Source organism: Narcine bancroftii, chromosome 1 (genome assembly GCF_036971445.1).
Source record: "Narcine bancroftii isolate sNarBan1 chromosome 1, sNarBan1.hap1, whole genome shotgun sequence".
Classification (NCBI taxonomy): domain Eukaryota; kingdom Metazoa; phylum Chordata; class Chondrichthyes; order Torpediniformes; family Narcinidae; genus Narcine; species Narcine bancroftii.
This window is the reverse complement of record NC_091469.1, coordinates 113,884,924-113,902,131: the sequence shown is the minus strand read 5'-3', so window position 1 is coordinate 113,902,131 and position 17,208 is coordinate 113,884,924. Positions and strand designations below refer to the sequence as shown.

General features: G+C 37.7%; 1 protein-coding gene across 5 annotated transcripts in view; it reads left to right on the top strand.

Moving 5' to 3' along the window:
- The window catches only part of ssbp2b (single stranded DNA binding protein 2b), a 427,857-nt gene extending 412,165 nt beyond the window's left edge, over positions 1-15,692 (top strand). For 4 of the 5 annotated variants that reach the window (XM_069936385.1, XM_069936398.1, XM_069936391.1 and 1 more), the window contains 2 exons: positions 1,576-1,646; positions 9,910-15,692. In XM_069936385.1, coding sequence (XP_069792486.1) covers positions 1,576-1,646; positions 9,910-9,925 — 87 coding nt within the window. In that variant the 3' untranslated portion in view covers positions 9,926-15,692. The remainder of the gene's footprint in view (positions 1-1,575; positions 1,647-9,909) is intronic. The other variant, XM_069936383.1, reaches the window with a different exon arrangement.
- Positions 15,693-17,208: the final 1,516 nt, after the last annotated feature.

Here is a 17,208-nt window from a genome sequence, read left to right as displayed (position 1 = left end):
TTATTACAGCAACAGCTTCCAAACTCATTCTAATATCTAACGATGTCACATTATATGTTCGGGATGAATGATAGGGGATGAATTTGTCAGCATATGTCCTTTCCATATCTTCTTAAAAAAAACAATATTTTAGAGAAACCCTAATCATAATCTTTCTGAAAATTCACTGGAAACTCAACAGAAATTAGAGCATTTTGAACATTTCAGAAGAATGGGATGACGTAAAAAGACAAATTACAAGTTCTTTGGGTGCTAGTTTTCATAAGATCTTGGGGAACATTTAGATTTTTGATTAAAGGGCCCTATGGTCACTGTCAACTCAGGTTAAAATTAATGAAAGCAATTATTTTTACCACAGTGCACCATTTCATGATTAAGTGAGTATACGTAGGTCAGGGAAATCAGAAAGCACCACAATCAAATTGTAACATCTGCCAAACTTGCCATATTTGTAGAACTAGCTCATCCACCTGTCAATTCTGATGAAAATTGGTTAGGCAGCATCCAGGATTCTGGATACTTAATTCTGTGCATTAATGAGAACTGAATCACAGAGAGCAATAGCAGTTCAGTTCACCACCTCCCACAACTATTTGCTTAATTCACTCTTTTTTAAAGCAGGCTTAGGAATCAGTTACATTCAGATGTGTTTGTGTTACCAGAAATTGACTGATACTTAGATCAGCATTTCACAAAATAATTGTAGCTGCAGATCAGTGTTATCATTCTGACACATTTTGCAATGGAATATCTTTCTTTTTCAATCTTTTTATTGATTTTAACATTTGTAAAATACATAGGTACATATGGTGTTAATAATAAAGTAAATTAATATCGAGTTACAAATATCAAATAACAATGAACAAGGTACATATGAACCTATGTTATTAAATGGAAAAAAGGAAAGGGTAAAAAAAAAGCATCTATTCCTAAACTAAGAATCAAACCCCACCCTATGAGGTCTACTGGCCAAGTTTAAAGAGTCCACAACTGATAACTATGAAGTCATGAAAAAAAAAAATTAATCGACAAGTTTTGAAAGTAATTGACAAAAGGACCCCAAAGAGAAAGAAAGTTAAGATCCATTGAAGTAGTAGAACACCTCATTTCTTTTGAGAGAGACAGATATTGCCATCATAATTCGACAGCCACTAAGGATGAGTGGGAGGGACAGCATCTTTCCATCTCAGCAAAAATGGCCCCTTCTAGCAATGAGGAAAGAAAAAGCCATGACATGGGAGCAATGGAATATCTAATATTGACATCTAATCTAATATTGGCATTTATCTTTGAAAAAGGCTGTGTTGTAGTGCAAATCTCCAAAATGATACCAATATATCAAATGTATGTTATAGCTTGTCATTGTAGCCTGGTTAAATATGAAAAAATTACAGTAGATTTGCCCTTGTGATTCAGGTTTTGAGTCACACGAGTTGCCATATCGGAAAAGATGTTATTGCAGCCAGAAACATGCACAGTAGGAATTTCCCAAGTTAGTTAACATGAAGTTTGATGTCAACACCATGAGACTGCACTTTTACAATGCAGCTAATAGCATGTGTTCATCTTGCACAGCTGAACACACGTTCTGCAGCAGGAAGGATCTCCCTCCACCGCTGCTTAAAGGAATCACCAGTTGTTTGCAGGTGAGTTGTTGATTAATATCTGCAACTGGTCCAGTTTACCATTACCAAGAGACAAATATTTCTTGGTCTATATATACTGGATCTCCTAGTAGGAATGAAACAGGACAAGTGACAGAATATGTGTAGGGGAATATTTTGGATCCAGTGTCATTAGTTTCAATTTAATTATGGAGAAGGATAGGTCTGGGCCTCAGGTTGAGATTCTAGAATGGACAAAGGCTAATTTTGAGGAAATGAGAAAGGATCTAGAATGTGTAAATTGGGAGAAGTTGTTTTATGCAAAGGACGTGCTCGGTAAGTGGAAGGACTTCAAAGGTGAAATTTTGAGCTTGAGTGGTTTCTATTAGGATTAAAGGCAAAGTTGACAAGCATAGGGTGCCTTGGTTTTTGAGGGATATTGGAGCCAGATGAGATGAGAGAGATCTTAAATTGTTTTTTGCATCAGTATTTACTTAGGAAACTGGCACAGAGTCTAAGGAAATAAGGAAACCAAGCAATGAGGTAATGGAATCTATATAGATTAAAGAGGAAGAGGAGCTTGTTGGTCTTAAAGCAAATAAGGTTAAATAAATCCCCAGGGCCTGACAAGATATTCCCTTTGACTTTGAGAGAGGTTAGCGTAGAATTTGCAGGGGGCCTGAAAGAAATATTTAAAATGTCCTTGGCCACAGGTATGGTGCCGAAGGATTGAAGGATAGCTCATATTCGTCCATTGCTTAAAAAATGCTCCAAATGTAACCTGGAAATTATAGACGAGTGAGCCTGATGTCAGTAGTAGATAAGTTATTGGAAGGTGTTCTTTGGGAATGACCGTATACAAGTATTTGGATAACCAGGGACTGATTAGGGATAGTCAACATGGCTTTGTGCATGGTAGGTCACGTTTAACCAATCTTATGGAGTTTTTTGAGGAGGGTACCAGGAGAGTTGATGAAGGAAAGGGTGTAAATGTTGACTTCATGGACTTTAGTAAGGCCTTTGACACAATGCGACATGAGAGGTTAATTAGAAATGCTCAGAAATGCTAAGTACTCATGGGGAGGTAGTCAAATGAATTCCACATTGGCTAGATGGGAGAAGACAAAGAGTAGTGGTGGATAATTGCTTCTCTGACTGAAGGCTTGTGACTTGTGGTGTACCTCAGGGATTGGTATTGGAGCTATTGTTGTATCTCATCTGTATCAATGATCTGGATAATAAATTGGATCAGCAAATTTGCAGATGATGCAAAGATTGGTAATGTTGTGGACAATGAAGAAGGTTTTCAAAATTTGCAAAGAGGTCTGAACCAGCTTGAAAAATAGGCTGAAAAATGGTAGATGGAATTTAATGGAGACATGTATGAGGAAGGACAAACCAAGGAAAGACATACATGATAAATAGTAGGACACTGAAAAGTACAGTAGAACATAGGTATCTGGGAATACAGATATATAATTCACTGAAAATGGCATCACAGATAGATAGGGTTTTAAAGAGAATTTGGGGCAGATTGATCTTCATGTTAATTATTGGAGTTCGGATGTTATGGTGAAGTTGTACAAGATATTGGTGAGGCCAAATTTGAAGTATTGTGTGCAATTTGGTCACCTAACTACAGGAAAGAGTGCAGAGAAGATGTACTAGGATGTTGCCCGGACTTCAGAAACTGAGTTACAGGGAAAGATTAAACAAGTTAGGACTTTATTCCCTGGATTGTAGAAGAATGAGGAGAGATTTGATAGAGGTATTTAAAATTATGAGGCAGATGAACAAAGTAAATATAGCTAGGCTTTTTCCATTGAGGGTAGGTGGGATAAAAATCAGAGGACATTGTTAAGGATGATAGAGAAAAGTTTAGTGGCGAATACGGGCTCAATTTTAACATTTAAGAAGAATTTGGACAGGTACATGGATGGGAGAGGCATGCAGAACAATGGTCAGGGTGAAGGTCAGAGGGACTAGATAGAGTAATATTTTGGCACAGAATAGTAGTGCCAAAGGGCCTGTTTCTGTGTTGTAATGTTCTATAATTCTGTGGTCTCCTTTGGAGTACGCACATCTGAAGTGCTTCACTGGCAGCATTACAGTCTCCCAAGCAGTGCCCAGTGTCAGCTGGACTCAGATCACTGCCAGGAGACTGCAAATGAACTTGTCGTTGTGGAATTCCAGTTGAAATTTCAACATCCAGTCAACAATTATGATGCTTTAATTTTTCAGCTGTCTTATCCATTGAGAATAGAGGGTTTCTGTCAAGCTAAAGGAAGACTGCGAGGAGATGAGCTAAACTTTGAAAATGAGCTCCAATGCTCAAGCATTTAAATGTAGGCACTTGCAGTATTATTGCAATGAAAGTCAGGCTGCCACACAGACTATCTGCATAGATCACTGGTATTCTCCAAGGGGTACAAGTACATAGTTTATTACAAGTGGCATCATGAACATCATTGTTTGGAAAGTCTGCCTTCATTGGTCAGGGCTTTATGTACAAGGGTTGGGATATCAACTGTGCACCTATAAAACAATACATGGCATTGGTGAGGCCAGACTTGCAGTAATATTTGCAATTCTGGTTGGCTCGCCATGGAAGAATGTCATTCAGGTGGAAATAGTGCAGAAAAGATCCCAAGGAAGTTATCAGGACTGGAGGGCTTAAATTATGAGAGACTGGCTAACCTGAGGAATTTTATTTTCAGAAATTTCAGAGATTGAGAGGTGATTTTATAAAAGTACGTAAAGTCATAAGTTAGTTGAATGGTTATAATCTATTTCCCAGGTAAGCGGAGTCTAAAAGGCCATAGATTTAAAGATACTGATTTAGAAAGGATCAAGAGAGGCAAGGTTTTCACACAGAGGTGGAACAAACTAGAAGAGGAGGTGGCAGAGGCATCTTTTTACACTAAATATTCCATCACTACACTGAAGGTGCCCTGCAATTACCACTTGAATGGATATTGTTATGTATCCTGGTCTGCTGCATGCTGCAAGAGTAGGGCGAGATGGAAGAAAACTGAGAAGCTCTTTAGGATGGGTTATCCGTGACCAAATAATGCAATTACAATCCTAATGAATTCAACCACAAAACTCCATTCCACAATACTCCAAATATGACCAATCCTACCACTGTAGTAAAAGCTATCATAACTTTACGAAGATATATTTGCCCATCAAATCATTTGTCTGGCTGTTGGTGATGGCTCAGGAGGAAGCTGTAGATGGTCCTGCAGGTCACCCTCAAGCAGCTTCAGCTAATTTCTTGCTGAATGAATTGGCTGAGTGATAAACAGCCATTGGAGTAGTGATGGAATGTTTATGAATGGTCTAAATCTGAGAGATACCTGCAAGTTCATGCCACGTGGTGCTATCGTCACTCCCTCAGATTAGTGTCTCAGCAAATGTATAGTCTGTTGAAGCACACCTTTGTAGAACTGTTACATCTTGTAAGCCGCTCATTTTGATAGAGCATGGGTGTTTCTGGCAAGATCAGCAATTGTTACTCACGCCTCATTCTCTTTGTGAACATAGCAGAGAGTCACCATCTTTAAATGCTGTCATTCCTTTAGTAAAGTTACTCTGGGGAGTTCTGGAATTTTGACTTGGGAATATTTAAAGGAATATCAGTATACTGTATTTATAAGGCAGGATAATGTGTCATTTTCAGGGGAGTCGGCAGGTACTGATTTTCCTATGTAGCTGGTGGTTGAAGGATTAGATTTTGGAGTCTTCATTGGGGTTATCCAGGGAAACACCATGGATGATACCTATTGCAGCCAGTGGTGAAGGAAATTACAGTTTTGGATAATGGATGGGATACCAATCAAGTGAACTGCTTTGTTCGGGATAGTGTCAAGTATTGTTGACATTTCAATAGCTACGATATTTATGGTACAATTGTTGCACTCAGAATGTGGATGGTAGAGGACTCCTTGGGTGGTAGAACCATTAAATGTCAAGGATAGCTGATTAGACTGTCTCTTGTTGGAACTGGCCATTGAGCCACGCAACAGAAAATTGGTCCACAGTGCCCATGTCAGCCTTCAAGCTCTAATCTATTCTGATTCATTTTTTTCCCTCTTGCATCCTATCGACTCCTCTACTTTTGGTGTTGCCATCGGTATCAGAAGCAGATTATAGTTGCCAATTAGCTAACCAATGCATCTTCTTTGGCACGTGGGAGGAAATTGGAGTACCTGCAATAAACCCACGTGGTCAAAGGAAGAATATGCAGACTTCATAGAGAGAGTACCAAGATCATCTTACTTGGATCTTTGAGGGAGATCTAAAACACTGTAGTCATTCAGATGAAGATGCTTCAATATCATGAGAATGTTACTTGCACCTTATCCAGCCTCGATTAAATGTTGTTGAGACTTTGCCATATACAAGCATGGATACTTCTATTTTCTAAGGAGATGCAAATGAAATTGAATATAATTATCAGTTAAAATGCTGAACCTGCCTAATGTCATTGAATGGAAAGAAGATAATTGGCAAAGCAGTACGGACTCTTGGTAAAGGATGTCCTGAAAATTAACATGCAGGTTGAGTTGGTGGTAAGGAAGACAGATGCAATATAAACATTCATTTCGTGAGGACGAGAATATAAAAGGAAGGATGTCGTGCTGAGGCTTTATAAGATATTGTGAGCAGTTTTGGGCCCCATATCCATGGAAGAATGTGCTAGTACTGGAAAGGATCCAGAAGAGTTTTTCGTGAATGATCCTGGGAATAAGAAGATTAATGCGAAAGGAGTGTTTGATGGCTCTGGGCTTGTATTCACTGGAGTTTAAAAGGATGAGGGGGAAATCTCATTGAAACCTACCAAATATTGAAAGGCCTGGATAGAGGGGATGTGGAGGAGATGTTCCAGTTAAGGGAGAGTCAAGGACCAGAGGGCATAGCCTTGGAATAAAAGGCATCCCATTAGAACAGAGATGAGAAGAAATTGGTGAATGTGTTGGTACTGACAGCTATGGAAGCCAATTCACTGGGTGTATTTAAAATGCAAGTTGATAGGTTCTTGAATGGTAATGGTGTCAAAGATAATGGAGAGTAAGCAGGAATATAGGATTGAGAGGTAATGTACGAAAGCCATTTGAATGGTAGAGCAAACTTGGTGGGCTGAACAGCCTATTCTGCTCATTTGTCATGTGGTCTGATGGATGAATGACCCTATCCTTTGTGCAAGGATGTCTCCAGCCATTAAGAATATTTTCCTCTTGCTGACCATTGATTTCAATGTTGTCAAAGATCCTTAATGCCAAATGCTGCCTCAACTTCAAAGGAGGTGACTCATCCTATTCTTGGAATTTGGCCCATTAGTTCACATTAGCAGTGAATCAGTTGAAGTAATGGAGAAGAATAGCATGTAAAGCCAGTAGGATGCTGAATAATGTAGCCAAATAGTTAACGATGTCACTCAAGTAATTTTGTACCTAGAAGACTACATTTGTTTCTGGTGAGTAAGAAAGCACGATCAAATGTTTGGAATTCCTTTCATTGTCCAAGATTTGAATTGTGATTAAAGAATGAATTTCCACCTTAGAGAATACATACTTGAGAATTGATTTATTGCAGCACAGAAAAGCAAATTCTGTGTAACATTTTCAATTAAAATGAGGACAAACTTGGATTCAACGTATCACTTAAATAAAACAGGAAAATCTACAGGCACCTTCGTTGAAGTAAAAACAAATACCTTGATGAAGGGCTCAAGCCCGAAACATCAGTTATGTATTTTTACCTTTGCTATATAAAGAACTCTGCTTGACCTACTGAGTTTCTCCAGCAAAATGTTTTTACTTCGACATAACACAAGATCTGCTGGAGGAACTCAGTAGTTCAAGCAGCATCAAAGGGAGAAGAAAAATTGTTAACATTAAAGGCTGGAAGCCTTCGTCCTGATGAAGGGTTCTTGCCCCCCCCCCCCCCCACAACTTTGACAGTTTATCTTTTTCCCCACTGAGTTCTTCCAGCATGTTATGAGTTGAACCAAGTAACAGCAGATTGTGTGAAGATTGTGTGTCTCATATGTCTCAGAGATTCAACATACTGTAGTTGATTGTAATTTTAATCTGGGCCTCATGAAGTTCAATGAATGTAAGATTTTTGTGTGGAATACATTTCGAGGTGGAGAAGATGCCCTTAAGGTACAATTGTGCGAATGTTGTAGTATTTGGGTAGAATAAATTAATAATTGTCCTCATTCATTTGAACCTTGGGAGGCCCAAAATGTTGGTTGCCTGTTTCGTCCTGTGGATGCTGCATGACCTGCTGAGTTTCTCCAGCACTTTTGTGAATTGCAATCATACTTTATAAATTCCTTTGGCCCTTACATCTTCAGTACATCAATACCTTGCTCAGCAAGCAAGATGTGCTTTCAGGAATTAAATTCATAGAATCAGTACAGCAAGGAGTCATTGGAGCCATACACTGTTTGTAGAGACATGCATCACTGACTGCATTGCTGTGATTGGAACCTCGTGCAAATTCCTGTGCTCAGCTGGCACTCCTGCAGCAATGAATGACTCATAGCTCAATGTGGAGAAGCAGATGCACAGTCAGCACAGATGTGAGGCTCAGGGCTGCATCCGGGCTGGCATGATGAGTCCATGGCTTTGGTACCATCTGGGCTGGCATGGTGAGTCCATGGCTTTGGTACCATCTGGGCTGGCATGGTGAGTCCATGGCTTTGGTACCATCTGGGCTGGCATGGTGAGTCCATGGCTTTGGTACCATCTGGGCTGGCATGGTGAGTCCATGGCTTTGGTACCATCTGGGCTGGCATGATGAGTCCATGGCTTTGGTACCTTCTGGGCTGGCATGGTGAGTCCATGGCTTTGGTACCTTCTGGGCTGGCATGGTGAGTCCATGGCTTTGGTACCATCTTGGCTGGCATGATGAGTCCATGGCTTTGGTACCATCTGGGCTGGCATGGTGAGTCCATGGCTTTGGTACCATCTGGGCTGGCATGGTGAGTCCATGGCTTTGGTACCATCTGGGCTGGCATGGTGAGTCCATGGCTTTGGTACCATCTGGGCTGGCATGGTGAGTCCATGACTTTGGTACCATCTGGGCTGGCATGGTGAGTCCATGGCTTTGGTACCTTCTGGGCTGGCATGGTGAGTCCATGGCTTTGGTACCATCTGGGCTGGCATGATGAGTCCATGGCTTTGGTACCTTCTGGGCTGGCATGGTGAGTCCATGGCTTTGGTACCATCTGGGCTGGCATGATGAGTCCATGGCTTTGGTACCATCTGGGCTGGCATGATGAGTCCATGGCTTTGGTACCATCTGGGCTGGCATGGTGAGTCCATGGCTTTGGTACCATCTGGGCTGGCATGATGAGTCCATGGCTTTGGTACCATCTGGGCTGGCATGGTGAGTCCATGGCTTTGGTACCTTCTGGGCTGGCATGGTGAGTTCCCAACCTTGGCACTTGCTGCATGTGTTGATGACCACTCCGATCCAAGTTTCTCTCTCAATTGGCCTAGAGAAGTCCATAGTCTGGGGAGAGGGGAGCACCCATCTCATGTAATGGGAGGTGATGGAAAACAGCAGTCAGTCAACATACGATCAGGTTCTGCCAGTCCACAGCAATACTAACAATTATTAGCATAATTGCAGAGCCCGACACCTCAGCATTAACCTATTTTGGCTATGTAAAAGGTATGTACATAAACAAATAATGTGTAAACAATCTATGTTGAATGTTGATATATTTACTGAAGTGGTTGAATGTGATCAGAGAACATGTCAGAAGATTAGAGATCAACTTGCTATGAATATAGGTTTACAGTATGTAACTAATATAAGGAATGTAACTCAGAAGGCTGGTGAGGGGGTAATTTGTTAATGATGTCCTTGTTCCATCTTGGGTTTACATGTGACAGACACCTCAGTGAGTATTTGGGAGGGGAAAAAAGAGCAGATATGATATATACTTCTGGATTTTTAATCAAGAATTGTACAGGTTTTAGTTTAAGAGGGCATTCAACTCAGCCCAATGATATGGATGTCAAAATCAACATCCACTCGGTATTTTATCTCTAAGCTACAGAGAGACAGATCTAATTGTGTTACGCAACCAGTCCCCTCTCCAGAACATAGAATGTGAATACAACAGGCTTGAATTAATATCATTTGTTCATGAAATTTAATGAAAGTTTTATATGCATATTTCTTGTAGTGCAATAAATCAGAAGTTAAGTGTAGATGTTACTTTCATAGCTTGTTGACTATACTTCTGCATGAAAATCATATGGTCTTCTCTTTGTTTTTGCAGTATTCTCCAAGCATGACAATGAGTGTGTGATCTTGTATTCCTCCTCATGATCAAGTCCAGAATGGTTCGCCTCTTAAAACGTGAAATAAGTACATCCAAGAGAAGAATGAAATATTTTACAAAGCTCTGCAGAAAAAGAGGTTTTGATTCTAGCAAAGACCCTGTTCTACAAATGACAGGTGTCTCATTGTGTACTGAAAGCGGGTCCAAAATATTCTTTTTAAGTTTACAAAACCTCAAAGACTGAACAGTACAACCATTTAAATGTAGAAGATGCCTAATCTGGGCTAAACACAGCAACTTACATGACTTCCCACAGTCAAGTAAGACATGGTGTGCTTAATTCAGCCGTTTGAAAGAATGCAGTAACAAATACAGCTTAATGTGAGTCTACTTTCTTCTGTTTTCCCTTCCAAGTCAATTTTTAGTCTCAATATCTCAGAAGTTATGTTACTTGTAATTTTTTTATTGTATAAACAAGCTCCTGACGATACTTCTTTTTATGCTTTATATGAGATCATTGCTACCCAGCAGAACAAATATACTGGCCAAACACTGTAGGATATTTGTGGAAGGGAAAAAGAAATGCTAATGAAGATCTTGCACTTAATATTGTGTTCAGTAATTGTTATTCATTGATTAGAACTACATTAATTGTCACGTGATAGAGGAGACAACCTGTCTTTAAATCATTGAGTACAGTGGTGGATTCGGGTCCTTAACTACAGTTCTGGCATATCAATGTTGAGCATTAGATGGACTATGCTTACGGTCACTGACAACAGCCAATAAGTGCTAAAGTAATTGCAGAATTGTTATTTTATTTCTCTCTTTCCCCTTTTCCCTGGTAACATTAAAATGATCTTGAGATGTAGAACTCTAGGAGTGTGATTGGTTGGTATAACCTGGGTGACCTTGGTCTGCCACTAATGGAGGATGACCATAGTTCCTCATTTAATATCACACCATAAGATTCTGTGTTTTAGCCATTACCTCTTTTTTTTTAATTGAAAATGAAACTATCTTTTGTAAATTTTCATGTATTCCTTATTCTTCTGTGCAAAATGATATACTGTATTGTAAATGTACATTATGTGTAGATTGTAACAAACTGACGTTTTTTTGTTTTTAATTTGTATGTGTGAGAATGAGGGTTTTCAAAGTCACTGCAGTTAGGGTCTTTTCCTATGTGGAAAGTTTTCTGGTCTGAGAATGGAATCAGTGTAAAAATTTGTAAAAATTGCTGGTTAACTTCTTCTGTTCTCTGATCAATATAAGAAATGTTTAAAAGAAATTTACCAAATGTTACCCAGATAGATCTGTGATTTTGAAAGTCATTTTAATCATGCAATGTTAAATTTGTACAATCAAGGTTTGAACTTAATGTAACCATTTGAAGTTAACTTGCTCCAAACTCCAATTATACCGTTGCTTTTTTTTAAGGAAAGTTAGTTCCTCATACTCTATCAGTTTTCAATGAATTAAAAATCAAACATGGTTTTTAATTGTTCTGGGATGTGTGTGGAAATGGGAGATAATGATTGCACAGCACCAAAGTGTTGTACTGTTTGAATCATCTTGCAATCAGTTATCATTAGAATTGCTTAAATAAGAGAAGCGAAGTGATCTCAGAAAACAAGTTGACTAACAAAGAAAGGAAAATTGTATCTGTAATTCTTCCCCTGCGATTCCTCATTTGAAAAGGCCCTGACACAGACATAGATTTTATGTACAGCAGCCTACTTCTATTACTTGTTTCAAGACTATATGTTTGAACAAAAGTTTTTAAAAAAGGCACTGCTGCATCATTAAAAGACAATTAACTTTAGTTTGGGCATTCAAACTATTTTCTTGTATTGCCTTCTGAAGAGATTTATGTATTAAACAGCAATGTAAGGCCAGTATCATGTCCAATGCAGAGGAATCACATCTAATTTTGGATTTCAAAGTGCTGATTGTTGTGGTGGTTACAGATAGCTTTCTTTTGATAACACTTTTTTTGTACCTTTTTTGAAATTATGCCACCGAGGTATGTTTAAATGCATTGTCATCGGGTTCTGGGAAAGATTGACCCATTGTCATCAAGCAGATTGCACCTGCAAGGTGGTTGTTCTCCTCTTTTGGACTGCCAAACTTTTTCACTGGACCAGGTCAAAATACTGTTGTCCTTCTAAGCCTCATTTGAATTGTAGGTGCATTAAACATTATTGGGTTTTATTAAGTTTTAGAATTATGAACCTCCAGGATGAAAAGTATTACTTGGCCAATTCACAGGTCCGTCCATTCTCATAACATTCAATCATTTGAATGAAAAAGATATCACCACATTAACTCATCGAGTACTTGGGTTACCATTTTTCAGGAAGCAATTCGTATATATTTTTATAAAACATTGCTCACCACCAAAAATCTGCAAGAAAATATTTATAATTTATCTTGATGAGAATTAAGGTAGAACATTTTTTTAAATATTGAACATGAATTTCATATGCATTTAATCTGGCAGGCAGTAGGTATAGGGTCTGACTGTGATTGCCCCATTTCAGTAAATTGGTTAACTTACAGTACTGAACAGTCAGGTTGGAAAATTTACATTTGCTCCACCAAGCCCACAAATGTTAAATGTGATGCAGGGAGAACTTCAGCATACAAGTGAATTATTGTGGCCTAGCTCATTTAGAGTTCACTTCCATTCAGAACACGTGCTTCATTGAGAGGAAAACCCAATTCACATTTGGGATGGCAAATACGGAGCAGCAGTTTGATTTGCCTGCTGTCTAAATAAATTCCTGGCTTTCTTAGACAGAGAAGCTGTTTACTTGTAATTTCAGTTATCGTCAGCTATCATTGGTTAGTGTTGCATGATCATTTACAGCTCACAATCGATCTGTTACCACTCAAAACATTGGGGGGAAAAAAACCCCTAAGCTATTTTTTCAACAAGTATTAGTTTGTTTTGATGAACTCTGAAATACATTGATTATTTGTGTATCCATGATATATGCATTCTTATCAGCACTGAATGTTATGAGGTGTCCAGTGTGCAATCCATAGTTCATGATGTAAAATTTATTTGATTAATGGATTAAAAAGAGTACATTTCCAATTTCTCAGTCCCATATTTGGTTTAAAGACTAGAATTGATTTATGTCCACCAACACATTGAACAGTTTAAGGGACCATTTAGTTATCATGCAAAGCATGAATTTGTTCAACATATTTATCTGTGAGATGATTTTGATTATTTCACAATGAACTGTGAATATTCCATGAAACATAAAATCATGTTACAAATATATCTGGTATCGGTTCAGATCATATGTTAAGCTGGTTCCATAGTATAGTTTAGGCAGCAATAAAACAAATATTTCGGTTCAACAGAATTTGCTTTGGTCTGTGAACTCCGTATAATCCACAATTCCAATTAAAGATGTGCACATGTTAGTTTTGAAATTAATCTTGTGACAGTTTTCACTTGTATTTGGCTATGATTTCTCTGTTGCCTTCACTTCGTGCCTCACATGGAAAAATGATTATTTAAAAGGAAATCTTGCCTTTGATAGGAAATTTATGTAAAGCAGTGGTCCCAGGATCCATTTTTCTGCCTTTTGGTGTCAACAAATGTCATATTCCTTGTATTAAAAAAATGCTATTCCCTGACCTTTTATCATTTACCACTATTTTTCCAGCATTTGCACAAGAGATTATGAAAGACAAATATAAATAAATTTAATTCTGCAGTAGATCAGTAGCTGCAATAACAGCGTGGTAATTGTTCCAAAAGTCTTTCTGATGTGCTATGTAAAATAATGTAGTTTGTGTAAGAAACTTTGTCTTGTCTATGGTTCATTCTGTAAAATACTGTTGTAAAGCCCAATTTGATTTAATGTAGCAAGTGTATTTCTGTAGTTAATGTTGGTGTACCTCTAAATTAGCCAATTCTTTATTTTGTTTTGTTTTTTTTGTTGCCTTGTTGCTACACTAACTAGAATGTTGATATATTTTTAAAAAAAGCCAACTAAGAAGAAACTGCCAGAAAACAATAAATTCAACTTTTTCTTATATAAATATTATTTTGCCCTGAACATCTATTGTTCCATTTTAATTAAAATAACATTACTTTTCAAGTTAGTTTACATTGTCCTGTAACTTTAAAATTACAAAATCTAAACGAACTTTGATTTTTTTAAAAATACATTATCGATATGTGGCACATTAACTTGAAACTGTGCATCAATTGCAAAGGTTTGTTCACAAGAATTTTCATTCACAGAAATGGCAATTAAATAAATATAGATCACCTAAATATTTTACATCTTTATTGGTATATACACAACTCCCCGATAACATCAAGTAAATTCCACATTCTGTTATGTACAATCTAAACTTTTTTTTAAATGAAATATATAACCTCAAAAAATTAAATGCATTAAAATTGTGTTGCTTTGACAGTTTTAAAAATCAATTGAATCTCTTGTAAAAATGGGTGAGAGATGGAAAAAGCTGGTATATAATTATTTTTTTAAATCTAAATTTAGCCTAATTGGGGCAAAGAGGAACCACGCTGTTTGAAAAACAATTTTTTAAAAGATGTTTCCTTTAAACATGACATTCAGCAGTACATACACAGTTCAACTCATTCCGGAAAACAAATGGCCTAACTTTTATTACAATGCACATTTAATAATAATATTTTAAGCAATTAAATTTGTGTAGACAGATAGGTTTAAAGAAGTGAACCCTTTAAACTATTTATGGAGTGGTAGGCGAAGTTACAGTGTTTGTATTTGGTGTTTTCTCATGAGTGAGAGTTGTGTTGAAGAACTTGCTGAAAATTATTGATTATGTGAACGTGGAGTCAAAGAGAAACTCAAAGTCATGGAAATTCGTGACTCCTGGAAACTATTACACTTTGTTAACCAGTGGCACTGTCATGACACTGTTGTATACATCGCTGAAAGATCTGCTTCTGCACTTTGTTTTTCAACTCAATTTAATAATAAACAGTCACCAGTATTTTTCTTTCAATTTGTTGTATCTCAAAAGAGAATAAAATCATAATTATTTTACTTCATAGTGAATATAAATCAAACTGTTTCCCAATTTCTTCCTCTATTCCATGAACGTATTAAAGAATCAATCTATCAATTCAGTATTGATATAACTCTTGGATTTTGGATCAAATTTACCTTATGCTGATGGCTCTTGGAAGCTACTGTACAAAGTTTGAAGCATATCTTGATGGCTACCCAGCACTGCACATGAATGCATGAACTCAATGTTTAAAATAAGTTTCCTTATCCCAGTGTTTTATCTTTGTATTTGTTCCTGCAGGCACAACCGTGTTGTGATTAATAGTTCTGCCCTCACTTTTATTTGCCTTCCCAAGTACTAATTAGCAATGTCCTGGTTTATTGTTCAGCACATTATGTATGACACCATTTGTATGTTCTTTAAATTGTAAAATTTCTTAGATGAAAAATTGCTCATTAAACTGTTACATCAAATGTATCATAAACCTTGGTCCTTGATTTAAATAATAAATATGTACTGAGCTTCCTCAATAGATTTATTGCTATTGAGCAAGAACACAAAATTGTTTCAAAGGCACAAATAATCTGTTGTGCATCAGAGACTCATGTAAGAACTGATAGGCCTAATTTCTTGGATACTTTAGCATCTGCATTGTTTTGTTGTATATATAAATTTTTACATCTATGTTCAATGAAAGCTAATTTTCTCTTTCACATGTAAACTACTAATAAAGATTTGCAGTAATTTTCTGACTTGGGTAGATCAGACTATGTTAACAATATCCACCAATCATAGGCAAATAGAAGATGCTAACCATCCTCTAAAAACAAACCAATAGCACAAATGGAATCTTTTTGGAGATTCGTAATGAAATACATTGTTCATGAAGCTATCTATTGAATTGTTTTCAGGACAAGTGATGCTTATTGATAACAATCTGCTGGAACATTACTCAAATCATACACGGAGATTGGAGGAGTTGTGGATGGAGCTGATGATTGTCAAAGTTTACAAGAGGAGAGACAGGATGCAGAGTTGGGAAGAAAAGTGGCAGATGGATTTCAATCCGGAGAAGTGTGAGGTGATGCATTTTGGAAGGACAAACCAGAAAGCTGAGTACAGGGTTAATGGTCGGTTCCTTAAGAGTGTGGATGAATAGAGGGACCTTGGGGTTCAAATCCATGCATCCGTCAAGGTTGCTGCACAGGTTGAGAGAATAGTTAAGAAGGTCAATGGGAAGCTGGGCTTCCTTAATGGGGGATTGAGTTCAGGATTCGAGAGGTCATGTTGCATCTCTACAAATCTCTGGTGAGGCCACATTTGGAGTATTGTGTTCAGTCTGGTCACTTCATTATAGGAAGGACTTGGAAGCTACAGAGAGGGTGCAGAGGACATTATACCAGGATGTTGCCTGGATTGGAAATCAGGTTTTCTAAGACTTTTCTCTTTGGAGAGTAGATGGATGAGAGGACATTTAATAGGGGGTCTACAAGATTATAAAAGGCATAGATGGGGTGGGCAGCCAGCACCTGTTTCCCAGGGTAGGATCTGAAAACACCAAAGGACATATGCACAAAATTAGGGGAGGTAATTTTAGGGGAGACATCAGGGGTAGTTTTTTACACAGAGTTGTGTGTACTTGGAATGCCTTGCCAGGGAGGCTGAAACTGGGGGCATTTTAGAGACTCGTAGGCACATGGATGAAGGAGAAAATAGAGGGTTATGTAGTAGGGTGGGTTCAGTATTTTTTTAGGAATATATAGGTCAGCATAACATCTATATCTTTCCAGATTTCTGGATTTAACTGCATGAATACCCGAGAAATACTGTCTGATTTGGTCTGATAATTCCATCTGCAGGGAAGTAGGCAGTTAAAAATTCTGAGATGATTGCACAATTTTGAGGTCAAAAGTTACTGTTCCAGAATTACCATTTGGATAACCCCTGACTTAAGTCTGGTTGAAAAAGGGAACCAGGTCTTCTATAAGAGAAACAAACAAAAGCACTAACTAATAGAATAGATTATTCATGTTTGTTTATTTATTTACCACCTGATTGTACAAGTACAACAAAACAAGTTTCTCCAATTCACGGTGCAAAATAATGCAAACATACATATAGACGTAACACCCAAACCGACGAATGATATGCAAAGTGCATGTATATATTAAAATAAATATTATTACTAAATAGTAGAGTCTTGGAGAGTAGTTGAAGCAGTTCGACAGTCATTCAGAATTCTTACTGCCTGTTGGAAAACGCTGT